We start from the raw sequence: 26,716 nt of genomic DNA, 5'->3' as shown, positions 1-26,716 counted from the left end.
TTTTGAGAAAACGGCCACTACATATATTCAAGTCCTGATAATTTGTTAAAAGGATTGAAAAACATTGAGCCAAACCTCATGGCTGTAAGTAATGCAACTTCACACCATACCACGCATGACTTCAGAGTACAGAGATCCTGCTTTGTCAAAGAGTCTAACCTACAAAGCCTGTAAGTATAACTTGTATGTGAATCCCTCCCTAAATCCAAAAAACATCGTTTTAGTTCCTCATTCTACTTACCTTCCACATGACACCTAATAAAGCCTAGAGAGTAAGTCTATGTTAAGTGGACATCTGATTCTTTTCACATCTTGCCAACTTATTTGAAATGTGAATTAGTGCCTTGCTGCACAAAGAAGCAACATTAGGAAATGATGTTGAGGTGGGTGCATATCTATGTCTTGTATTAACAAGGTATATCAAAATTTGAAATATGTTCATAGTACATGTTTCTCCAACCTCACTAACACACTTTTCTCCACTTTAATGTATGAATAAGTTTCATCCAGAAAACGTTCTTATTAGCAACAGCAAATGCTTGCTTGTCTTCTCCCCCTGAAAAATAACTAAAATGCAGAACAGTAAGACTTCTGTGTAGCACCCTTTCTACACTTATATAATTATGAGAAACAGCTGGGATTAAGACTGTTTCCTATAAAGGTACATTTAGGCCTGTTTAACCTTTCTTTCAAAAGCAAAAGTAAATCACTAGACAATAGAAAATAAAATCTAACACCAAAGCTGTCATGCAAAGCTACTGACAGCCTAACCTAGCAAAAATGCTACCTCAGGCTCCAAAAAATAGCTATTAGGAGTTTAATACAGCTATTTGTAGGAACAAAGTTTCATCCAAATACTGCTTTCTGCTTTAATAGTTTGAACTTGAGCACTAAAATTCAAAGCTAGTGAGCAACTCCTGAACCTTATGAGAAGACACTGAACATACTAAAGGAAAACAAGCAGGACAAACTAGATCTTTCCTCAAATACTATTAAGTACTTGATGAAGTAGGTAGGTTTTAGAACTGAGGACATGTGTTACCACATTCTAGTTTCAGAACTAAAACTGTATGCCCACATTACTGCGTGCATTTAATCTCAAATTAAACATGAGACATAGCACAGCTAGTGTTTAAGTCGAAGCAGAAGAAAAGCTTGGACCTTTGCACACAAGTATACATACAAAGTGCAACCCTGTCTCATGAGAACTATTCCTGTGTCATTGTTCATCATAGACCCTGTTCTCCTCTCAAGTAGTTTCTATTCAAATATAGCTCCTCCTATAAAGGTTCAAGAAATATCCTATTACATCAATGTACACAAAATGCAGCTAACTAATGACAATAAGCTGCAAAATAGTGTGAGGCAAAGCTCTGCTAGTTAATTTTCTCATTTTACTGAGAAAGGCATGAGACCTTTAATGCTGGCTAACTTGTAATGTCTTCCCCTAAGGGCCAAGACTAGTAACCTTTCTGGAATACAGAAAGTTCTAGGATGATGTAAGGCAGATACACACTAAGCTGTGCTTGAACCTGTGGACAATTAACCTACATCAGTGCCACCCAACTACTTTATTAACCCATAGCAAGACTGTGCAATAGTCAGTCTTGTTTATCCTAAGGAAGAATCACATTCATTGCTGCTTAATAAGGTTGCTTTCTCCTGGAAGAACATTGTTCACTACACAACCTTGTCTCCCCCACATTCTTCATTCCCCTTAAAAGCCTTCCTCTGAAAAGGCCCTGGCTACCTTCCCTGTGTGTGAAGTGTTTAGCACACCAACTTTTTAATTAGCTTGCTGTTCAGTACACAGGAAGTTTGTTCAAGGACACTTTAATCCTCTGCCAAAAAAACCTCTAAAAAGCTTCTAATTTTGAACATTGCTACCCTAGTTTTTTAGCCCCAAGGAAAGAGGCATTTACAGAGGGGAAAAAGAGGTTCTACACAGGACAGCCTTAGTCTCCCAGTCATTATAGAAAACTATATTCATATGAGTTTTTGGTAGGGTAACAAAGGCTGACTAAAAGGGGCCAAGGCAATTCTGATGGGAATATCACAGTGTTGGGAGCAGCACTGCAGGAGGCAGCTGACCTCCCATTAGAGTATATAAATCCTTACTGCTAGTAAGCTCTAAACTTACCTGAGCTCTAAAGGCTTACCAATAGCCCCTTTAAGAAATGTTTTTAAAATTAAGCATAATTTTTATTTTTTTTTTTTACTGCCAAAAGAGACATTACTTTTGCACAGAAAATGTTTTACTTAAAGAACATGGCAAAAAGGGTAATTCAACATGTCAACCTAGAACTCATTTTCCTGCTGGAAAATCAAAATACTAAGCTATCCTTATTCATCAGATACCATTAAGTTTACACAGCACATACAAGAATTGCTTTTTCTGGTATTCATGTACATATTCTGAAGATATAATTCCTAAAGAGGCTTTTAACCATTACTAAAAGTAGCTTTTTAGTAAAGAAGATTTTTAGTAGTGTTTTAAGAAGTCTTTTAGTAGTCTTTTAAAGAAGTCTTTAAGTAGTGAAGATTTCTACTGGTAATGGTTCATTAATAATCTTTACTAAAAAACTGCTTCAAAACCTAAAAGGTCAAAAAAAAATTAAAAAAAAAAAAAAAGAAAAAAGAAAAAATCAAATGCAGTCCAAGACCAGATACAATTTTTAAATACTTAATCTTGTACACCATGGGAAGAACTTTGAAGTGCTGTTTTTCAAGAAGAATCAGTATCTTCAACTCCTCTCTTCAGGATACATTCACTCCCTTCGCCTCAAGACTTCAGAATTACACAAGAAAATAGAAAACTTTCAAAAGAATGCAACTGTTTCATAATCAAGAGACTTACCAATGAAGGGTCAAGGTAGCTGTGTGTAGCTGACCAGGCCTGTGGACCAATTAAGCTGTACAATGGCAGCTGCTGATGTGGACTGTATACTGGAGGTAAGTAAAAGGATGTTGCGTAACGCTGCTGCGTGTACAGGTTCATATCCAGAGGTCTATATCCATTCTTTGGCAAAAAAGTGTTTATAGCTATAGCCTTTGCTTTTATCCTTGCCTGCAAAGCAGATTGGATTATTTATTACAGCAGCCTTTCAAATTAAATCAGAATAGTTCAAACTAGCATCTCTCAAACTTTTACTGGACACTTGTCAGTCGCTGCTTTTGCCTTCATGGAAGGTATGAAAAGCTGAATGCTGGCCTGATGCAGGGATGGATATACCGCTGCCAGAAAGGAGGAAAAAGTAGTATAATGGCACGTGCTATGTTTCAAAACCGATCTCCAGGTCAAACAGCTGCTGAGATCAGACCATAAATTTACGTTAAACACAGGGAGACCACCTACCCCCAAACTAGAACACATACATGCATGCCCCCCAAGAAAGCATAAAGCTCTATTTACCTTAATCGGTTTTCCTTGGAAAGTTTTCACTTCTTCTCTCAGGTATCTGTAAGCCTTTACAAAATTATAAAATTTGTCAAGTATAATTTAAACAAAGGAAACTTAAGTTTTGACAGGCTAATCCCGACAATAATTCTTGAAGTGCTTGCTAATGTTAAGACTATAGAAACCCCTCAAATATAATCTGCATTCAGTAAGATTTAAGTTATCATTGCAGAAGTGCTTCAGTAACATTAAAACAAGATCTTAATTCTTACCATTGAAACATTTCAATCTGTCATCCAAAATACCAATGTCTTTAGTACAAAAAAATTATAGCTTTGGCCAGGAAACCAGGACATGCGAACAAGATAAAACTCTTACAGGGTGTTTAATAGTACTGATAACTGGATATTAGCTAAGGGGAAGCACTACTGGTTTTAGAGGTTTAGGTATTTTTCCTCTAAATTGTTACATGGTTACAATACAGTTTCTTTCTTGTCAGCCCACCCTTATCCCATCCTCGTCTACTCATATTCTAAACGCTTCAAAAAAACCAGCGTTACCTGCTGTGCATCGGCTTCCGATTCAAACGTGATAAACCAATTGTCATTATAGGCAAACTCACAGTTGATAAACCTAGGCAAATTATCTCCTTTGAAAAGTGCTTCAACCTCCTACAAAAAAGTGGTTTTGATAAGAAGGGAGAGAAAAGGATGGGAAGAAAAAAATAAATTAATAGGCAGAGGAAAACATCAATTTAAAGCACAGAACACTGGAACTCCAGTAAGAAAGATAAAAAGCTTTCAGGCTTACGAAACAGAACTGAGAACACTTCAGAACACCTGCAGTTAAGTAGTGTTAGCTCTCTCCAAACTCCCCACTAACTAGAAGAAATTCAAACAAGTGTTGTCTAAGGCCATGCTGCAAGTAGAAGTAGCCTGTTCCTTTAAATCAGAGGAGAGAATCTATTTTGGCCATAGAGAAACACTTGAATTGGGCATCAAGTGCCAAAACCCATCTATTTCTATCTCCCTTGTCCCCAAAACCACATAAAAACCTGTGCATGCTGGATGGGGTAGAACACCCCACCCCCACCCCCATCCTTTCAGCAGAAACCTGGAAACACACTTCAACTCAAGCGTCTACAGATTAATAGATTTGAAAGAGGGCTTACGTTAACTCAAAACCAATCAGCTAGGTTCTACAGAAAACAACCCACGTCTTGGACTTTTTCATTTGTTTTAATCTGTTTGCACATTATTTTTGTCACAGAGTTGAGGCGGGCAGCATCACAAAACAATGCAATCTGGGAGGTCTTACAGTCAGATTTTCTAGTGTAGCATGCTCAGGCTTTATTTAAGCAGAAACTTTTCCCATTAAGTGTGGCCAGTTGATTTTAGATTTTCCAGTCTAGCAAATTTATACATGCAATGTATAAAACACTTCAGACCACCTCTTCTGAAAATAAAGACTGCTCAGAACTTTGCCTGTTATTAAGCATTTTAGAGTGACCCCCCAGTGCTAATGTATCCAACCTGACAAATTGATGACAAAAAAACAACTATACCTATACTATTAAAAGCTAGGCAGTGTTTGAAAGGTTACATATTATACAGAAAGCTAAAAGCAACTGATATCTTTAAGCCATCTGTTTAGCATAACTAAGTTCTTCCCTCCGATTCCTTTCAGCATTTGGTTTCATACTCCTGGTTATTAAGGCCACTTCCTTGTTGTAAGTTTTTGAACTGCAGTACTTTTTATTTTAGTATGAAGACTATCAAGAGAAACAACTCTTAGCACCTTTATTTTTCCTTGTAAAATTAAAGAGGGGAAATTAAAATACCTACCCAGCATCAAGAATCTTTGCCTTTTCTCCTTTTTGAAAATTCAAGGTGATTTAATCTATGTCCCAACCACTGTTTTCCAGTCTTTCAGTTAGACGTTGTCCCAGCTACACCTGAGTCTGCACTGGGTATCTTTCAAAGAATTAAGTTGCCTACTCTCACACTCTTATTCCACAAGCCAGTGGAGCTCCTCAGTGATCTGCTGACAACTCTACCCTCAGCATTATGGAAATGTTTGCAAAGCTTTAACTACTTTACCCCAACAAGCTTCAAGGTGCAGCAGCAGCATTTTCCATTCTAAGACTTATCTTCCCTCATCTTCATTTGCCATTTATCCAAGGAGCTGTGCACTACGTGCATATGGATAAACCAGAGTCTAAGAAAATTATCTCTACCTATGACAACATTCAGTTTTTAATCCCTCTGCAGAGCTACCTGTTTTACCACAGTCTTCCTATAAGCAACACGCTTCTATCAAATACATTTATTATCCACACACATGCACCAAACCAAGGTTCAGAAATGCTGTTAGAAACTAAGTAATAATGTATTAAGAAAATGTGATATGTTTATTGAAATCTGGAGGAAATCTAACTACCAAATCCTAAGGGAAAAGCATTCTTTACTAAACAATTAAATACTTACTTCAATAGGGGTAGATTCAGGTACTTCACGTAAAATCACAATACAGCGATTCTGATTTGGCCTGACTTTTTCTCCCTTCTCATCCACTTGGACTAAAGGCAATGCTAAGAGAGATAAGACAAAATTGTATTTTAGCTATCAGCAATTATAGCTCTGCACACTGAAAGATGCTGTGAACAGTTTTACAACGCAAAGCTTCTTGTGCTAAAGTTCAAAATATTTGAACATCCAGAGACAAGTAGAAGACGGCTGATGATACTTTCAGACATATGAAGCTAAGTAGTCATGTTCCTTAAAACCTTCACACTCTTCCTACTCTTCCAGCCTTGAAAATCCCAACTTACTAGCTTTTTATTCCGAGGCACACACTGAGTCATGCTCTTTTTTGATTCCTACCTTAGTGGTTATGTCCATTAGCCTTTCCTGAGAATTTAATCTCAATTTATTAATAGAGTATCAGGTCAGAAGTGACTTCAAGGATCATCTGGTCCAACCTTCCTTGGCAAAAGCACAAGATGCCCCAGCGCACTGTCCAGCTGAATCTTAGATGTATCCAACACTGGAGAATCCACCGATTCCCTAAGATATTACTCCAGAGTCTGGTTGTTCTCATGGTGAAAAATTTTCCTCTAGTGTCCAACTGGAATCTTCCCAAGGTTAACTGGTACCCACTACCTCACATCTTTTTCGTGGGACTCCTTGTAAGAAGGGCGTCTCCATCTTCTTTGTACCACTCCTTAAATACCAGAACACAGTGAGAAGGTCTCCTCTGAGCCTTCTTTTCTCAAGGCAGAACAAACCTGGTTCTCTCAGCCTTTCCTCATGCGGCAGGCTTCTAAGTCCTTTGATTATCTTTGTGGCCCTTCTCTGACCGCATCTGCAGCCTGTCCACATCTCTCTTGTTTAGGGGAGACTAAAACTGAACATCGGATTCTAGTTGTAGCCTGTCAGGTGCCAAGTAGAGTGGGATAATAACCCTATCTCTGCTGTTGATGACCTTGTTGATGCAAGTTCTTGTAGTCTTTGGTGATGTGTGCTTTGTTCCAGTCTTCTGGGGCATCCCCCAATCTCCATTACCTTTCTAAGTTTAGGGAGAATGGCCCTGCAATGACACTCACCAGCTCTCTTAACATGTTCAGCAGATATTGTCAGGGCCTACTGATTTGTAGGGCTCAAGCTCTTGTAATAGTTCATATACAAACTCTTCCTTCATTGGTGGTGGGTCTGTGTTTGCAACCTGGATTTTTGTTCCCAGAGCTTGAGACTCAGCAGTGCTGGTAAAGACAGAGAAAGTCTTGAGAACATCTGCCTTTTCAGCACTGATGGCGACTAATTCACCTCTCTCATGTGACAGCTGGCCAGTATTTTCCTATGTTTCTGCTTGTTGTTTAAATACCTGAAGAACCCTTTCTTGTAGCTTTTGAAATCTCTGGCCAATTTCAGTGAGCTTTTGCTTTCCGAACTGCATCTCTGCATGCCATGGCAATGCCCTTCCCTTGTAGTTCTCAACAGGTATTTGTCCACTTTTCCATCTCTGGTATGCTTCTGGTTTGGTTTTGAGCTGACTCACAAGCTCACAGTTAAGCCAAGAAAGCCTCTCACTCCACCTAGTTCTCCTACCTTTAAAGGGCATGAGCAGTTTTCATGCTTCCATGAAAAAGGTCTTGAAAAACCCCCAGCGCTTGTTACCTCCTTTATCCTCTGTGGAAGCTTCCCATGGAATCTCTCCCAGCTGAGCTCTGAGCAAGCCAAAATTTGTTCTTCTAATACCCAAAAATCTTTGTCTTAGTCCTAACCTGCAGTGTGCTCAGCCAGATCACCAGAATGTTATGATCACAACAGCCAATGTTATCACTGAGATATTACACAGTAGGTTTTCTTGATTTGTGAGTAGCAAGTCGAGCAGTGCCTCATTCCTGACTGGCACAACTAACATCTGTATGAGGAAGCAGTCCTCTGCACATTCCAGGGACTTGATGGATGACATGTGAGCTGCTATACTGTTCTTTCAACAAATGTCCGGGTATTTGAAGTAATCCATAAGAACCAGGTTCTGATGAACCAAAGCTTGCTTAAGTGACCTAAATAATGCTTCATTGGACTTATCTCAGTTTGGAGGTCAGTAGCAGATGCCTACTCCAAGATCTCCTCTGATCTTGACCTAGAGGCATTCAGTAGGGCTTCCATAATTGCTGTAGCCGACTTCTAAACATTCAGGATTCTCCTTACCGTAGAGCACAACCCCTCCTTCTGTTCTTCCCTGCCTTGTCTTTATGAAACCGCCTGTAGCCACCCACTGTGATCCTCCAGTAGTGTGAGTTGTCCCACCACGTTCCACAATTTAAATTCACATTATTCTCATTTACATAGGTCATTACTCAATACCTCAAATGTGAAGTAGCTTTGATAAACCTGCAGTCCTATAATTGTGATGGTCTAAACTGGAAGCTGTTTGCCCTATTTAATACTTCACAGAAAAAGAAAAGCATTTTATCACAATACGTTAAAAAAGGAAGAGAGATTGAAAATCCAGATTAACAGTCCTACGGCAATAACCAAAATGCTTTCTAGCATCAAGGGATTGCTTTTTACTTACATCTCAGCACTTCGACAATCAAATCCATATCAGTACTGAGTTTCTTGACATGATCAAGGTTTGCAACTGTCATTATTGGCACATATTGATCACTGTCCATCTGTGATATAAGATACATGTCACTGGCAAGATTTTCTCTGTTGGGAAAGAAAAAAAAAGAAAAGTCACAGATGTAACTTTTGCCAATGAACGCGAAACAAAACCTCACATAGTAGAAGACAGATTCCTACACTGAATTTTGTATTCAGCATTTTCAACAACTCCCCAGTCTACCTATATAGTTTACTTCCCATAAAATATGAAAATGTCTTTACTTTTCCTTCAGACATCTTCCTGTTCAGGCAGCACATAGCAATATTACATGCTTGTGGAGGTAAAGTTCATTACTCTAAATGACCACTGAGTAACTGGCTGTGCAGGAGTACACAGATTAGAAATTGTTCTAGGTTATTAAGACATGTGTTTAGGATGCTTTTATCAAGACACAAGCACTGAGAATAATTACGTACAAGTAAACTACTTTGATGATCTTGCATCAGTCTATACTGGAATGTGTATGATTCAGAGCCCTTAACTTATTGTTTTTGTGAGTTTTGGTGGTTTTGTTTGTTGTTGTTTTGTTGTTTGTTTTATTGATCCTTAACTTAGAATATAAAGGGATCTATAGATGCACATAAAAAAAATCCTGCTTTTGTATCAATGCAAATTCTAAAATTAATAGCTTAAAAAGAAGCTTACCAAATGGCTTAAGTTTGATGCAGCTTTAATTTGCATCAAAAAACATCATCAGCAGTCATAAAAATTCACTTAATCTGTAACTGCTTGTAAGTAATCTCACTTTAGAACAATGTATTTGCTAATTTAGGTTTTAGGCCTAGAAATTTCATGTAAGACTTAAAAGGTATATCGTACAATACTCTGGAACTTATGTGTTACTTCCCCCAAAATTCTCATCCTTTCCACTCAGTTTTAAGTGACAACTGAGAATCTATTAACACACATCCCAAATTAGGTACTGATCTTGTTACTTATCCTCCAGTTTGCTACATTTAGGTATGCACATACCTAGATAAGCAGAATTCCAGTGTTTTTTTCAGTAATTCTCGTAAATCTTCCTGGCCTTCTGGCTGCAACTGTTCACTTCCACCTAATAATTAAAATAATTAAATTTAGTGCTGCTATATTACACATCATGTATTTTAATCAAGCCATCATATCTATTACTGGCTGTATAACCAATAACAAGTTTTCAAATTCCATAATGTTCATTGCATATCAGTTTACCACCCACTAAAACTGCACGGGAACACTTGTCATTCAACAAAAAAACCATGTCTGACCTCACTTGTTAGCTTTTGCTCTCCAAATACATAAAAATCTGAAGCAGTTTTAGAGGAGCAGTTACAAACATCTCAAAGTAAATACAGAGCTAATTATATCTGTCTTCCAGTCTTAGGAAATTAACCCATTTCTAGCTGACTAAACCCTAACTACACAGCTGACCAATACAGCACACAAGCAATGTTATGGAGGACCTCATGTTTCTGGCCTCACTCTAAATTCCCAACACAACCGTGAGGTGCTCGAGCCCCCTGATCACCCTTGTGGTCCTCCTCTGGACTTGCTCCAACAGCTCCATGTCTTTCTTACGTGGAGGACACCAAATACTCTAAGTGAGGTCTCACAAGAGCAGAGTAGAGGGGCAGGATCACCTCCTTCAACCTGCTGGTCACGCTCCTTTTGGTGCGGCCCAGGATACGGTTGGCGTTCTGGACTGCGAGTGCACCCTGCCAGCTCATACCCAATCACTTAACAACAGATGTGTGATCAATTAATTTCTTGGTTAAGAAGGAATAATGAACTTTTTTGTTATACCTGGAAGTTTCAAAATCATCACGTGAAAACACTTATTTCAGGTTCATTTTATTTTAGACTCAGTAGACTGCAGTTAAGTTGAGGGTAAGCTAAGTGGGAGAAGTGTTTGAAGGTCAGAAGTTTAGAGTGGCTTTTAGGGATTTATAAAACATTTAGTAACATGTTACATAAATGTAAGTTAGGTTTGGTTTTTTGTTGTCTTTGTGGTTTGGTTTGGGTGTAAGTATTTCACACCAACTGCTATGCTCTATACTCTTCCCTTCTTCAGTAACTTTCATCCTTCAGCTCTCCTTAGCCTTTCTTCTTCCTATAGCAGCTTCTAATTTCCTCCCACCATTTTGTCCTTCCTGGGTTCTATTCTGATGTAGATAATGCCAACACCTGAGAAATACACATCTCATGTACTAACCACTGTTTCCCTTCATCTCCTCTTTCTTCCTTGCCTAAAACCTGGCAAAAATCCATAATTATATGAATTTTTACTGGTATAAACTACAGCTGCTAACAGTTGCACTGAAGAAAAATAATGAATGTTCATTAAAACAATGCAAAGAATTTAGACTAAATTGTTGCTAATTTTAGCATTTTAAGTACAAGACTGATCTTTCAACATATTAACATTACCACTTGAGACACAAATGATACGAGAATTTCACCTCAGTTACTGACCCAACTAGAATGCACGTAACTTAGACACCTAAATGTAAGTGCCTACACTAGGGATATGCATTCAGAATAAACATTTCAGAAAACAATACTCATTTACATCCAGAACTTATAATCAATTCTGTGCTGTACATCATACGGCCTATACTCAAACAGGAGGAGACTGGTTTCCAAATATGTCTCAGCCTGAGAACAAGAGACAATTTTCTGGAGTCTATTCACAGAGCAACAACTAAAGTGGTGTAGGTTTTTTTATGGTGGGTTTTCTGTGTGTTTGTTGGTGTTTGATTGGTTTGTTTGCTTGAATGGATGCTCACTGTTCACCTCAACATTTGCTTTTTTAAAACCAAGTACAAGCAAATATTAGCTTTCTCTTACCTGTCTGGGTGGTTTCATGCATAGACTCATACTCGGAATGATCGAGAGCCAAAGGGTTCATATCTGTCTGGTCTGACACTGAAACAACTGGTGATGGCTCCTGCAGCTCTGTCAGCACTGCATTCTGATACTTTTTGTCTCCATCACCACTGGCATCCAGTTCTGTGGCAGAGATGACAAACACACTCAAGAGGCATTCCTTTTAATCACAGTATCATCATAGTTAAAACTAAATCTGAATTTTGCTTGAGCAACAGCTAGAAACTTCTATTCATACCTTCTTTACAAGAATCTGGAGGTTGGTCAGGTATTTCTTCCCACGTTTTACTCACACTACCATCAGTGGCACCACTCGCTTCCAAGTGTAACATATGATTTCCCCAAACCTTTGCATTGGGGTTTAACTCAGAAACCTTGGTTGACTCCTACAGAAAGAAATTTGATTATGCACTTTGTGGATGCACAGCACACACATGTAAATACATGTACAGTTTCAAACAACAGCATCAGATGTGCAACTCAAGATTGTATTGTTATGGGTTTTTTCCACACCTGAATATATTAACTGAATTGCCATCCCATAATCGTTTCAGGTACAAACACAATTTAATTGTGCAGCACAGAATTCACTTCCCTGATAAAGAACCTGGCCAGAAAAGGCCAGCCAAGGAAACTGTAACAAACATTCTTTGCCTTTGACAGACTAACTCAACCTGTACTTGCCCCAGACTTCAGGCAGTTCTCCAACAGATATGTTAATGTGATATTTACTATATTATCACAGTATCCGTTTCTGTGAAATAACATAAAATAATTAGGAAAACGTAAAAGCACAGGGTTTGGTTTTTCTTCCTGGATCTATATAAACATGTAACACAGTTCTACAGAATCATAAAAAACTGGAAGCAATGAGATGTGCGTGACAACTTCTGTCATGACTTCAAGACAAAAAACATTAGCAAACATTTAGGTAAGTTTTCCCCTAGGCAGGACAAATAGGATCAATTACCAGATCCACTTAACTCATCTTAGGCCGTGATTTGAAATGGACACATTTAATGGTCATATATGGTTATAGATAACCATTATACAAATGGTTATATTTGTCCTTCAGAGAGATTGCTCTCTGCACTGCCAAGATCTACAATACTTTTTTTGACAGTAACATGAGACAGTTTTCTCTTGTTTTGCTAATGTTTGAGCAAAGCACACTCAGTTATTCCATACCCAGAATATCTTTGGTATATTTTAATATATTTATTATACCTGGAAAGAGTACTGCTCATAAGAACACACATTAAAAAAAGCTTATTAAAATTTGTTTTGCGAATTTAAGGATGCTAGGAATATTACAGAGTTTAAGACAGGCACTCCAAAACTCTACAATGCCTTAATTATTCTGAAACACACACACACTCAAATATTCATTATCATAGTGCACAGAAAGCACATCCAGAAGGTAAAAAAGATTTAAAGAATATCAAATACATCTACTGAATGATAAAGACTTGTAAAAAAAATGGAAGTGTTCAAATATTATGACTTTAACATTTCTTCCTGTAAGAAGAGCGCTATTAGGCTGTAGAAATTTTCCCTTCCGTATACTGAAGTTTTAATATCAAGTTCAACTAGAACTGAGAATCTGCAATCAAAATACTTTGCCCAATGCTTAAACTTTCACAGAAGGTAAAGAGTTAAACAGAAAAAAATATGTCCACACTCAGCAACTTTTTGAGATACTACATTCCTTGTGGAATTCAGTTTTGCTGAAGAGAGAGCAGCTTCAGAACAAAACAACGTTATATTTAACTATAATGAAACCACAGTTTGTCTTGACTTATGCAAATTCCTAGCTTCAGCTTTAAACTAAACATCAAATTAATTCTGCAGAATACTTACAAATTCATTGTTATCTTGCCATCCCCAAGTAGCAACATTTTCTGGTGCTAGCAGCTGATATGGGTATCTTCCTACTGCATATGAAGCACCTCTTAAATCTTCAGGTTCATTCTGGAAGTTTTCATTAACTATAGACAGTCTGTCATTCTTCATGGTATTGTTAGAAATTGCATTATTGCATAAAAAGCCCATCAGATATTCACCATTACCACCAACAATGGTATCAGAAAACAGCTGATTTGTCCAATCAGCACTGCCAGTCTGAAGACTGATGAAATGTGACCATATTTCAACATGGGGATTTTGTCTGTCCAGTTCATAGGAGTGCTCTTGGTCGCTTGGTGTATCTTCCACCAGATCTAATACACACAGCTCATTGCCTCGCTGAAATCCTGAGGCACCAGGAGAGGCCCTATGTATTTCATAGGAAGGAGTAGCAGCATATTTGTCTACCTGCTCCGGGTCAACAAAAACTCCAAGCTCTTTGTTTGAGAAAATCTTGTGATCTGACTTCATCTGTTCCCAACTTGTGGTCAAGTCATTCATTTGAGCATTTATTATGTAACTGGTGCTTTTCAGTTCAGCAGTCTTGAGTTCTAACTGCTCTAAATTCCCTGTGGTAACAGCTTCCAGATTCCCAGTTGACGTACTAAAACCAGTGCGGTTCTCCTCCTTTGAGCGGATGCTGACACACTGTTCTACTTGACCATGCTGAAGACTACATTCCTTTACATCACACACACTTTTTTCATGAGTTTCTGATTCTACTTCAGTAAAAGGTCCAAAAGGAACTTGGGTGTTCCCAGCTTCTGGCTCTGGACTGATACAGTGACATAACTCAGCCTCTTCTACTGGTTTATCACACACATGACAATATGCATTTTGACACAATGAAGGTAAACTATTATGGGCTTTATGCAAGAGATTACCAGCGTCTTCTTGATTTTTAGTGTCATCTATCAATTTTACACTCTTGTGCATAAAATTGTCCAAAGATGAAGGTACAGTGGAGTTAGAGTAATTATCCTCATCATGAGTTAAGCCTTTATTGCAATTTAAGATGGTTTTATCACAATCAATAATACTAGCATCCAAATTCTGGTTTACATTTTTGGCCTTGTTATCAATTGTCTCATTTAGGTGAGCTTCAGATTTTGTCTCTTTCATAGATTCTACTACATCCCCAACTATTTTGCCTAAATCAGTCCCCACATTCCATTGATTCTCCACTGTGTGGAAGGAATATGTATCCTGTTGCTCATCTTGTCTACCGTTCATGTCCATTTTATTCATACCCTCATGTTCCACAGCCATAGAAGAGACACTGGTTTTGCTATCTGAATTTGAATATTCGCACAGTTTACCTTTGTTCCCTGGTGACTCTTGTGAAATCTGAGATTCTAGGCTGTTTTTCTTTAGGAACATTTCATCTGTGCCTGTGTTATGTAACTCACAAGATGTCAAAGTGCCATCACTTACCCATGATCGAGCTCCACTCAAACTACCAGCTTCCTCAAGCACATTGCCTTTTAGCTCAGTGATACTCACAGAGACATCTTCATCCATGCCACTATGGTTTGCAGCTTCTGTTGATGTCCTGTTTTCAGTGCAACCCATAATTTGAGTTTGAAAATCAGAACTTCCTTCCAAGTTTTCGTGTATTTCCATCATACTCAAAGCTTCACTGCTATGCAAAACTGTACTTGTGCATTTCTCTTTACCTTTCAAGCATTCTTCCAAAACACTGTGATGCTCACTGGAGTCAGATGCAAGCATCTGGTCATCACCAAATGTTCTTTGAAATGTTTTCTTTTCCACATTGGAGTTTACTTCACTTTCTGGCTTTAGGAAGTAGTCTTCTTCAAGTTTTTCTACATGTTGACTCACCAAAAAAGAATCTTTGTCCGTTTCATGTAACTCGAATGATAATTTAAAGTTACCCCTCATGTTATCTGCCACCTCTTTAGTATTTATTTCCCTTACAACACTTGAGGAATGCCTACTTAAACCAAATGGTACCATCTCAGAATCATGACTTTCTTCATTTTTTCCTGAATTACATACTCCAGTGTTTAACGACACACTGGAAGTACAATCACCATGTTTCGTGTTTTCTGAATTAGGGGTGCATTGGTCCCCTTCAGCAGCACTTACGAATTTTACAGAATCACAAGCTCTGTGGAGAGATTCATTACAGCTGACAGCATTACCTCCTGTATATACCTCCTCCTGTCGATTCTCAGGGTTGACTTCATCACATACTTCAACTATTAATCCATCTTTTACTGTACTGTCAGTATATAACCCATGTACCTGACTCCTGTTAGCCAGTAAGTTATCATAAGAAGATTGGATGTCTATGCTACAATATTCCTTTGCTTCCTTTTCCTGTATGCTTGACCTATCCAATTTTTTACACTCAAACAGTTCTTTCTGTGAATTAAACTTAGCTTCCACATGTGTTGATTGCTGCATTGGAAATTCTCCCCCACTGTCTAGAGGTCGTGCCATGCTGCACATTCCTTCATCAGTAACAGCTGAGTTATCTATGCCTGCTGCAGTCTCTTCATGCACAGTAGCTGGCACCTCCTCAGCCCCTTTCAGATCTTCAGCATCTACAACACAAATACTGTAAAATTCCCTATCTTTTGTATTTTGTCTGTTTTCTACATCAAGATAGGAAAATGTTGGAGACATCTCTCTATCTGAAGCTGAAACTTTTTGTAAGCAGTCACTCTTGCAGTCTTTAACATTAACTGTTGTTTCATTGTGCCTTGAATAGTCACATGTAACTGTGTAATCCCCCAAAAAATTTCTATTTAAGGAAATTTCACCCTGTAAACCTCTTTCTACCATGTCTGGTACATTCGAAGTACAAATACGATCGAACAAGCAATGCTCTTCTGCAGCTACATTTCCATTATTAATATTAATATTTTCTACATAGTTCATATGCTGACCTTTAGCACTATTAGAGTTTTTAGATGCTCCTTTTTGAATAACCGTATCTTTGCTTTCTTCAGTTTTCTGCAGATTTCCATACGTACCAGAGACCTTCAGAAGGTGACTAAAAGAATTAAAGAAGCTAAAAGGTCCATCATACATTCTCCTAGAGCTCTCACAAGGAGTATTCTCCATGCTTTTATATGATGGATATTTTGCTTTTCTATCCCAGACCCCAAATTTAGAATTTGATGCTGTACAATCATCGTTATGAATATGTTCAATGACAACTACTGCAGCTGCCCCATTAGCCATCCTTCCCCCTGTATGCAGATCCTGGCTTTTCACATTTCTTAAAATCGAAGATAAAGTTTTACTTATCCTTGACTTTGGTGCTTCCTCTTCCACGGATTTTTGTAACAAGCTGGTTTTCTCTTCATTTGTGCTGTTACTCAACTCTTTACTGAAGCAGCAGCCCATGTTTAATAAGTTGTGTCAGAGGAGTCTTTTCATGGCAAACCACCTTCCTTTATACGCTAAACTAACTTTCTACTGCTTCTGAGGAGACAAGCTAACACCCAGCTGCCAAAAATAGCACACTTTAGAACCATGCCGGGGTTCATATGTCATTGCCACTCAAAGTCAAAATCCCAGTTGCTGAGCAATGTTTTGGTATTTCATCATATGCACTGTAATATTCAAGCCAAATAATTCTAGAGATTACAGTCCATTTACAACTATTACCAAGTCCTATGAACTTCCATTGTTTAATTTCCTGAAGAGCTTCCTTAATCCAAATAATTGGAATATTTAAATGAGATCTTTCACAATGTCCATGTGTGCCAAAAAACATGCTCACCTTCATATTTAATACATCTCCCACTTCCTATACAAGGATAAATGCATTCTGGCTTCACATGTTTAAATCCATTTGGAAGACTAAACTAGTGGAAGCTATTAGATCAAACATACTTTGGATCATTTTCTCCTTCCCCTCCCTTCCCCCAGAGTTGAACCTACACCAAGATTACTTCTTTAGGAAAAGCAGGCTAAAGATAGATAAGGCCTCATGTACTCCATTGAACAGTCATTGTACGTTATCAGAAGCTAATTCTGTTCCAAGCCTTTTTTTTTTCTTAAACTTATCTGCACAAACAAAAAAAACAAAAAAAAAAAAAAAAGGAATATGTACTCCCTGGGGGGCCTTAAGATCATCAGCCACCTCACGTTACCGTGGCAGGATTCATTATACCCAACCTTCAAAAACACTGGGTACTCACAAAAAATCTCAGGTGGATTTAAAAGGTAGTTTGACTAAACACTACTTCTTCCAAAAGTTTGTCCCCAGTATAACTTCTTTGTTATACATAAGTAACTTCTTTCTGACCTCAGAACAATTAGAACATATTTATACACATGTATTTACATATTGGAAGACGGCGACTACGGTCACTTCCTTTTACTTGCCAAATAAAGTGCTTGTTTCTTCAAAAATAAAAACCCAGTAAAAAGATGACAACACCCAGCAATCTTTTCTGCTCTAAACAGTTGTTCTCATTTGCCTTTACATATCCCTACATCACTCAGACCTCCTCTCAAATCCATTGTTGCTATTTGAAATTTGGACCTTATCCTTCAGAGACCTTGCAGATTGTACCACCACAAAATGATGCTATTCTGTTACTTAAAATACTGAAAACACAGAATAAAGTAAGAAAAGATAGACCCTTAAATTCTATTTCAATTGTTCTTTCATCTGTACATAACCCAGTTATTTTTCAGTTGGTTATCCACCTTATGTTGAATTTAATCAAGATGTACTTGAACTAGTTTTAGCCCGGCAACTCGCCTTCTTTGTGTTCATATAGCAGTAAATAGGGGTAACTAAGGCTAATTAAAGTAGTTGCCTTTCAACTAATTAGTAAAAGATCTATTTTGATGTCTACTGCAACCTATGCTTGCAGCATAAAGGCTGCCTAAACACAGATCCATTTTCTAATAGCCCACTACCATTACTTTCTCTTTTGATTGTCATTATACTTTAACAGCTGCCTTCAAAGCAAGTCACACAGCCTATACAAGGCTTGAGACATGATTTAGTTTTATCTGTGTTGTCTGTATGGTCACCATCACACTGCAAGATTTCTGTTTTGTTTCCAAAATTCCAAGAGAAAATAAAACCAAACCCACCCAAACATCTTTACCAGACAAGCCCACAGTCACCTTTTCCTTTCCATCTCCTTTGCTTACTTTACTTCTGACAGCTAATTTACTACTGTCAACATAGAAATAAATGACACATCACTTCCTCTTTTAGTCATTCACATCTAGTCAGTAAACTAAGTGCATATCTGCTTAGACTAATGAACCAAAAGAGAAGCTTTTGCTATCCCAAACTGTCCACAATGTGATAGTAACTTGCAAGTGTACAAGGCAGTACTTGCTATCCCAAACTGTTCACAATGTGATGATAGTAACCTCCAAGTATACAAGGCAGTAAAGAACACGTGCAGAAGCACTCCAGAAATTCAAATGTTTCACTTCAGTCTACAGGGCAGACACTATGAAGTGCTCCTGCAGCAACAACAGTAGAGTCCACATTTAGCAGCATAACAGACTAGAGGTGAATCGCTCTTCCTTATAAAACATGAAATGCTTCTCTTCTCCAAATCTTCAGCAAGGTATTAAAAGTAATTTCTTATCCTAATTCTCTTGATACATACTCTTAACAAAAAAAAAAAAAGTGCAAATCTGTAACATAGTTGTCAATGTAGCTTTTTCTCCCCAAATATTCTACTCATAGGACAAATGAATCACAAAAACCAACATGATTTAGATTCTTAAACACAGATTACATTATATTCAGATGCCATATAAAATTACATGGCACAGGGAGACTCAGGTTTGTATATGTGAAAGAAACATATTGGCTAGCTTCCAGGGGAAACCTATTCACCACTAATCCTCTGATCATAAAAAAAGATTGCTGAATAGGCCAGGGAATACATCCCCTCCTCAGCAAGTCTGCTTTGAAATTGCAAAGTAAGGGAAGAGGAACACTACCCTGCCCCCCGCAGCTTATCCAATATGTGAAGCCTCAAAGTGCCTCCAGATACACCGTTCTTAAGGATGGGAACTCTGATGCATCATTGCTGCCATCTGCTGCATTTTTTTTAATTCTCCCGTGGGACAAAGTTATTCAACATGCTTGGATCCAGACCTAAAACTATGCCAAGCCACTCCTTTCTTTAGCATTCCCCGGAACCAAGAACACGGAAAGGGGGAAGGTGCTACTTACAATAGCTTTTTTGAAGAAATGCCGCAAGCAAACAACTGAGCTGGCTTTAATGTCAGCATAAAGTCGCAGCAATATTGACAAAGTTTACAACTACTCAGAATACTTTCATCAGGTAAACAAATAGCAAGGGTTTTTCCCTCTGTGATTTAACTATTACTACCTACGTGCTTTCTAGAGAGGATCTAAGTGCCTTTAAAAGACAGACCAGGTCAAAGTCCACTTTCCTAGTGCCTTAACAAGCACTTCTCCTATCAAGTAATGGGGAGAAAATGAGTGAAGCAGTTCAGGCAAGCAGACCCTTCTTCCAGTTTTCCCATACCTTCTCCTGATGTGCAAAGGCACATTTTGTACTTGTTCCTTTAGTTTTATCTAAGGGTTCCAGGGACGCTTTCTATTTTTAAGCACCTATATTGCCCATTAAGTCACATTTCTCAATGCTGTTTACTGTGGGATAACCATAAAAAAAGGGGTGGGGGTAACAAATTTAAGCAGAAAATGACACTGGTGTTATGCTACATCACCTGAGCTTGGTTGCTTAACTCCCAAGACTCATTAAAATCCTTCTGGCTAAGCTAAACACCACCACATGACTTCAAAAGCACTTCAACAGAACTTGTGCTCTGCCACCTCAGAGCCCAGCTCAGCTGAGGAGTGGGTCTGCTTATTTTGGTGCTTTGTTTTCTTTTTTTCTTTAATATATATTTTTGGCTCTGCTATATTTTCTCACCTACTCAAAGCCTAAATAGTTTTTTTCCCTCTCCATGAAACAGAACTGCTCTGAAGCAGCACTTTCATAACCTGAGCAACTTTTTTTAAGAAGTTCTTTAGTCCTCTGTGCTGCACACACCTAGGCAGAAGGCAAGAAGTCAACATGACCCACTAACAGAAGTATACCTACCCATCTACTTCCATTTCTACATGTACCGATTCCTTGTCAAGGAATAAGTGTTTATCTCATACACAGTCTTAGAGACCTAAGTTTTAAAATACAGTCTAGCTTTAGTTACAATAGCACAAGTCGAAACTAGTCCTTCCAATCTTCTGACATCTAACTTCAATTACCCTTTTTCTACAATAAAGTCATGCAGCTGTACCTAGTCCTGACAAAACAGTGATATTCCTGCCCTCCTAGGCCATACCTGATGTCATGCCCACCTCCAGTTAAGGCAAAATAGAAGAACATCATCACAAAAGACTTAACAATGTCACTACTGCAGGTTTTTTTGAACAGCTGGTCAGATTGTTTAACTTTCCCTCCAATATATCAAGGTTAAATGGACTGTTAAGAGTTTAAATACACATTTTACACATTAAAGCAATCAAACATTGGATTAGAAGTCAACTACAGGTGCAGAACTATTCAGCACTTTTCTTACAGTCTAACCCCACGATAACATGACAGAAAGAACAAACAATGAGCAGTACTGATCTTTCATGACACTGACACCATGTATGTTCAGTTTAAGGCCTAAGGCTCCCACCTCTTGTTTAAATCTATTCAGGATTTCTTGAATTATTAAATGTCATCTCCTGTTATACAAACTGCTACTTAACTATTAGTTAGCACATACTGTATGTAATATTGTGTATTGTCAAATGATCTCAGGATTATAGAAACACTGAATTTTCACTGGAGCCTATATTAAACTAGTAAAGTCTACTTCCTCAGTCCCTTCTACAAGGCTTATTCTTGAATGTGTTGCAAAAGGACTTTTAAGTAACATAACCTAACAGCTTTAAGCTTGAGACATCCTTCCATATTACGTCCTATGAAAAACATTTTAGGAAGTACAATTAAGTTCTCCACCATGGGATTTGGGTCTTGGTGTCTTCCTCAGAGAGTAACCTCAAATTTCTAGCAGTGAAGGATCACTCATAAAAAAGGGAACAGAGAAGTGAGTCAAAAGGGAGTGAAGCATTTCTTAAACACTGACTTCCCTATGTTTAGGGAACTAAACTAGACTGGGTCTAGTCTGACCAGGACTTTCTCAGAAAGAGTAACTGTCAATCAGGACACAAAAAATACCAAACCAGCCTCAATGACAAGGTGACAAAGTGTTCTGAAGGGACAAAGCCCACCTCTAGCTTAGAGAGCCAGAAATACCGGTACATTTCACTCCCAAATTTATCAATGCTAAGAATTTGCTAATATCCTCGAAATCATCTACCTCCAACTTGCAAGTGTATGCTACTATTAATGAGATATTTATGAGGATCCTCAACCTGTCAACTTTCCTCTATAGACTGGCATGCAAACTACTGAAACTCTGCTGTTAAATACTACCAGAAATCATCCACATTCAAGCAGAGTTGTTGTTGGAAATGAACCATACTAGGCTTGTGATCAATCTACAATTAGGCATTAAACAGCATATAATTTCATAGCTACTTCAAGGCAGAAGAAATTACTTTGCCTCCCTCACCATGAGGTTAAGCCTTTGAAAACTTGTTAGTAAACAAGTGACCACAGTATCATTAACATACACAACCCTGGAAAGTGATTTCTGTGGCTTTCCATCACAGCATCAAAACTTTTAATTCACTCACTATTATCTATTCAACATCTCCAGCAGCAGAGCGTGTGTTAAGTTTTGTTCCTGCCAAAGAAAACTGACAAAACTAAAGACACAGCTAGGAAAATCTAATTATTGTCAATTTTTTTAATAGTGTTAATGTTTGAAGACATAACAAATAATACTTTATATAATCTTTAGAATTAAGACTAGCATAGAGGGAATTATTTTTTCAGGATCTACAGGGGTGTATTAAAATTTACAGTAGAAATTCCACAACTTTCTTCCTTAATTGCCACAAAAGCACTCATAATAGGTATCACCAGATCCCAGTAGAACAGTATAGCCAAAAGAACTAGGGAATGTAATTCAGCAATCTTTTTTTAAGTCTATAAAAAAGTACTCCTAGAAACCCAACTAGATACCATGGCAGTACGGCCCCATATCAAATATACTCTGAAGCAGGGAATACCACAAGCATGAATCCATTCCTTTATGCAGTCTAGTCCTCTGATCTCAAAATAATGAAGACACACAAGAAAGAGCAGGTGATTTTCAGTTAGTCTGAAGCATGTACTTGCTAAAGGCAATTGAGTCAGGATCTCAATTTTTCTCATTCCTATCATGTTTTGGGAAAGATGAAAGTGTCTTAATGATCTTAGTTTGCTAACTTTTTCCTATAGTCCATGATGATTTCTCAAACTACAGACTTGTACCCAAAACTTGTAAGTGAAGACATGAAGCACTGGAAAAATTTACTCATGCAAGTGTGCCATTATGGAACAGGGACAATCTTGAAAACACCATTTTCAATAGAGTATATCGGTAATGATTCATACAACAGAACGACCTTTTGATGCTGTGCATACAGAGTATGATAATGGTGTAACTGAAAAAAAGCTTAATAAGCTACGGGTCTCATCTATTTGGAATAAAATATTCTGCAAAGGAAAAGCTTTAATCTTGTAAGAATTAGTTACTTGAAATGCTCCATTATAGCACTATGGAAACATTCCAAGATACCTAAATTGACGTAAGTCTTCTCTACTAAAGAGAAGAGCAGACAAGTTTTCTGAAATTGAAAGAAACTGTTACTCTCCTTCTCCCAGGAAAGAACAGAAATTAAGATTTCGGTCCAAGTTTACATGTAGTTTTACAAAAATTTTAGTATGCTAAATTAGAAGAACTAGCCATGTGAAGACCCATCAAACCACCTTTAATGCTAATGCACCTGTTGAAACTGGGCTGATTTCTGAAGCAGATCTGCAAGTCTCTTACTCAAGCTTACACACTGGTTTCTTGACAGTGCCCCAAGTACTGGGGTGGGGAGGGGGGAATCACAAAACTATGGCACAAAACTACGGAAGTAGGTTCAATTTTTTCTCTACTATCAAATAGACAAAATTCACATGTAAGAAGGTACCACAGAGCAGAAGAGATCCCCCCCACACAAACACACACACAAAAAAAAGGGGGGGGGGGCACAGAAACAAATAAATAAAAACCCCACCACCTTGCTTAGCAAAGGAGAGCACAAGTTTGGAGCATTTTCAAAATGCTCCTTAGTACATGCTGCAAGGTAAGTTGAAGCAGCAGGCGTTTTCTGCTGCTGCAAGGTTAAGTTGAAGTAATAAGCATCTGCCACTTAGCATAGTACAGGCTAAGTGCCTAGCAGAACACACCAAAACCAAACCCTTCAAGATGTCCCAAGAGAAAACATTCCTCCCAATATGCAGTTAACTCTCAAAGATGAAAATACAGTGTTATGAGTAGAGCATACGAATTATGTATCCAATCTTCTTCAAAACATTTACTGCAACATATAAACACACAGTACTATCTGCCGTGTGATCCGCCAAAAACACCCCATAAAGCAACTTCCTGGATCCTGCAGAGTAGCACAGAAGCAGCAGCACGTGCCATTTGGCAGAACTAACTGAGCAAAATTCCTGTTACAGAATGCAATTTCCTATCTGTACGGGTTTGTACTTTTTCCAACTTACAGATCCATGCCAAGTGCATTTCCTGCATTTTTGTCACATGGTAATGTGTGAGCTACAACCTAACTCAGAACTCCTGCATAGCTTAAAAAGCCTTGTACCTTAAATAACTGTAAACTGTTGTAACTTGCAGTTTATTTTAATCCTCCACAGGATTAAAGAAAACTTAACTCCAGGCTCCTACTCAGTGTGGGGAATTAGCCACCTTCAACAGCTCTGTTCCAGCATTTTATGTTGTAATGCTATCAGCCAACTGTCCTCTAAAACGTTCTGAGATACAATTTTGACTAAGACATAGTAAAAAAACCCTGTTTCATTCAACACTTATACCAGGGGAATATGTAATTAAAATACTTACTAGATGAGAACCGTCTTTAACTTCTTGTACTTGCTGCACCTGCGGTTCAGCCACAACTTTAGTGTCCTGATCAGAAGTCATGAGCTGTCTGCTTTTTGGCTGCTCAGAGAGAACTTTACCGGTCACCTTTGTAAGCTGCGGAAATAGAAAAACAAAAGATTCTGTAAGTGGTTGTTGAAATTCCTGAGAACTCACAGCTATTCCAGACCTGTCGTGCTGATTCAGACCAAAGGTCCAAAGAACTTCCATGCAACACAGTCAGGATTATGTGTTCAGAGAAAATGTTATGGCAAAAGGATAAAGTGATCTCTCAGATATACTCAGTTCTCAGTCACTGGCTGCCTTGGGAGTGCAGACAAACACTTGCCACAGCAATGGGCAGGGAAATCCACTAGGAAAATTTCACTTGATTCTCACCTTAATTATTCAGATTGGTTTTCAAACCATGGCTTCTTCACACCACCTGGTAGATTTACATCAGTTATTAAGGAGCATTTAGTCACAAACCAACCTTGGTCTTCAAATACTCTCACAGTCACTTAATCATTGCAAATTTCAAGCATGTTACAACAGTTCTGCTAGATTAGTAACACTCAGCAAGTTTTCTGCTCCATCATCCTAAAGAATCCACAGAATCCACAGAATCCCAAGGGTTGGAAGGGACCTAAAAAGATCATCTAGTCCAACCCCCCTGCAAGAGCAGGGTAACCTACAGTACATCACACAGGAACTTGTCCAGGCGGGCCTTGAATATCTCCAGTGTAGGAGACTCCACAACCCCCCTGGGCAACCTGTTCCAGTGCTCTGTCACTCTTACAGTAAAGAAGTTCTTCCTGATGTTAACGTGGAACTTCCTATGCTCCAGTTTACACCCATTGCCCCTTGTCCTATCACTGGATATCACTGAAAAAAGCCTAGCTCCATCATCCTGACACCTACCCTTTACATATTTGTAAACATTGATGAGGTCACCCCTCAGTCTCCTCTTTTGCAAGCTAAAGAGACCCAGCTCCCTCAGCCTCTCCTCATAAGGGAGATGTTCCACTCCCTTAATCATCTTTGTGGCTCTGCGCTGGACTCCTTCAAGCAATTCCCTGTCCTTCTTGAATTGAGGGGCCCAGAACTGGACACAGTATTCCAGATGCGGCCTCACCAAGGCTGAGTAGAGGGGGAGGAGAACCTCTCTTGACCTACTAACCACTCCCTTTCTAATGCACCCTAAGATGCCATTTGCCTTCTTGGCCACAAGAGCACATTGCTGGCTCATGGTCATCCTCCTATCCACCAGGACCCCCAGGTCCCTTTCCCCTTCACTATTTTCCAGCAGGTCAACCCCCAACCTGTACTGGTACATGGGGTTGTTCTTCCCCAGATGCAAGACTCTACACTTGCCCTTGTTAAATTTCATCAAGTTTCTCCCCGCCCAACTCTCCAGCCTGTCCAGGTCTCGCTGAATGTTATTCTATTTGATTAGACAAGCAGAAAACTGAGTAGAGTTGAAAGTCTGACTGACTTCACTTCGAAATTTGATGCTATTATTAAAAAAAAACCGTTCTTATAAAACAAAGCAAAACAACAACAACAAAAAAAAAATCACATACCCAGGAAAAGCCCATTTGAAGCATGAAGTCTCAAAGAAAACACTGGGGTTTAAAAATCAGTGTAATTTTTACATTTTTCTTTTCTAAAAGGAATATGAGCAAGTTTTAATATGCTTTTTGAGTTACTTCTTCACATAGAAGTTCCAGTACGACATCTGTAACAACATGCAAGAGAAATGTATTGCCTTCAACTCAGTGACAACTTCAGGGTGAGATTCTCTACAATCTCCTTTCAAAATAAATAAATAAAAGGTAAATATTTGGAGCAGATGGATGATTCCATTATTTAGGAGATAAGCTCCTTCTAGAGAACTTGAGCTCCAAATGACTGGATGGAATACATTCCAAAACTTTCACATAAAATTATGACATTCACTTATAAACCAATTCAAGCACCTATTATGGGAATAGGCAGAAGACAAGATGTTTCGCACGCACAGTTGAAGGAACCAGTATACAGACCTTCCCAACAGGACAAAATACTCAGATTAGATGAACGGGATGAAAAATATATTTTTGAAGGCAACACATGCACTGTGTATCACTGTTACGTTCCCAGAAGTATTTTTTCCTAACACCCTGCCTCTCATCTTGGAATAGAAAATATTTAAGCAAGGGATAATGGCACAGACAAAAAACACTACATGAAAAAAAAGGCAATAAAGAAACTACACTGTCCTTCACATACAATCTTACGCACACATGA

The 26,716-nt window shown here is 38.4% G+C and overlaps 1 protein-coding gene across 4 annotated transcripts in view; it reads right to left on the bottom strand.

Moving 5' to 3' along the window:
* Window positions 1-26,716, bottom strand: part of LARP4B (La ribonucleoprotein 4B) — a 57,644-nt gene that overhangs the window by 14,044 nt on the left and 16,884 nt on the right. For all 4 annotated transcript variants that reach the window (XM_065666770.1, XM_065666767.1, XM_065666769.1 and 1 more), the window contains exons 2-10: window positions 24,410-24,544; window positions 11,676-11,823; window positions 11,399-11,560; window positions 9,545-9,626; window positions 8,480-8,616; window positions 5,884-5,987; window positions 3,958-4,068; window positions 3,413-3,466; window positions 2,858-3,067 (exon numbers count right to left, since the gene is read on the bottom strand). In XM_065666770.1, coding sequence (XP_065522842.1) covers window positions 2,858-3,067; window positions 3,413-3,466; window positions 3,958-4,068; window positions 5,884-5,987; window positions 8,480-8,616; window positions 9,545-9,626; window positions 11,399-11,560; window positions 11,676-11,823; window positions 24,410-24,490 — 1,089 coding nt within the window. In that variant the 5' untranslated portion in view covers window positions 24,491-24,544. The remainder of the gene's footprint in view (window positions 1-2,857; window positions 3,068-3,412; window positions 3,467-3,957; window positions 4,069-5,883; window positions 5,988-8,479; window positions 8,617-9,544; window positions 9,627-11,398; window positions 11,561-11,675; window positions 11,824-24,409; window positions 24,545-26,716) is intronic.

The sequence above is a fragment of the Lathamus discolor genome, chromosome 2, assembly GCF_037157495.1.
Source record: "Lathamus discolor isolate bLatDis1 chromosome 2, bLatDis1.hap1, whole genome shotgun sequence".
Taxonomy (NCBI): Eukaryota; Metazoa; Chordata; class Aves; order Psittaciformes; family Psittacidae; genus Lathamus; species Lathamus discolor.
Note: the sequence above shows the minus strand (reverse complement) of the source record. Positions and strands in the feature narration are given on the sequence as shown.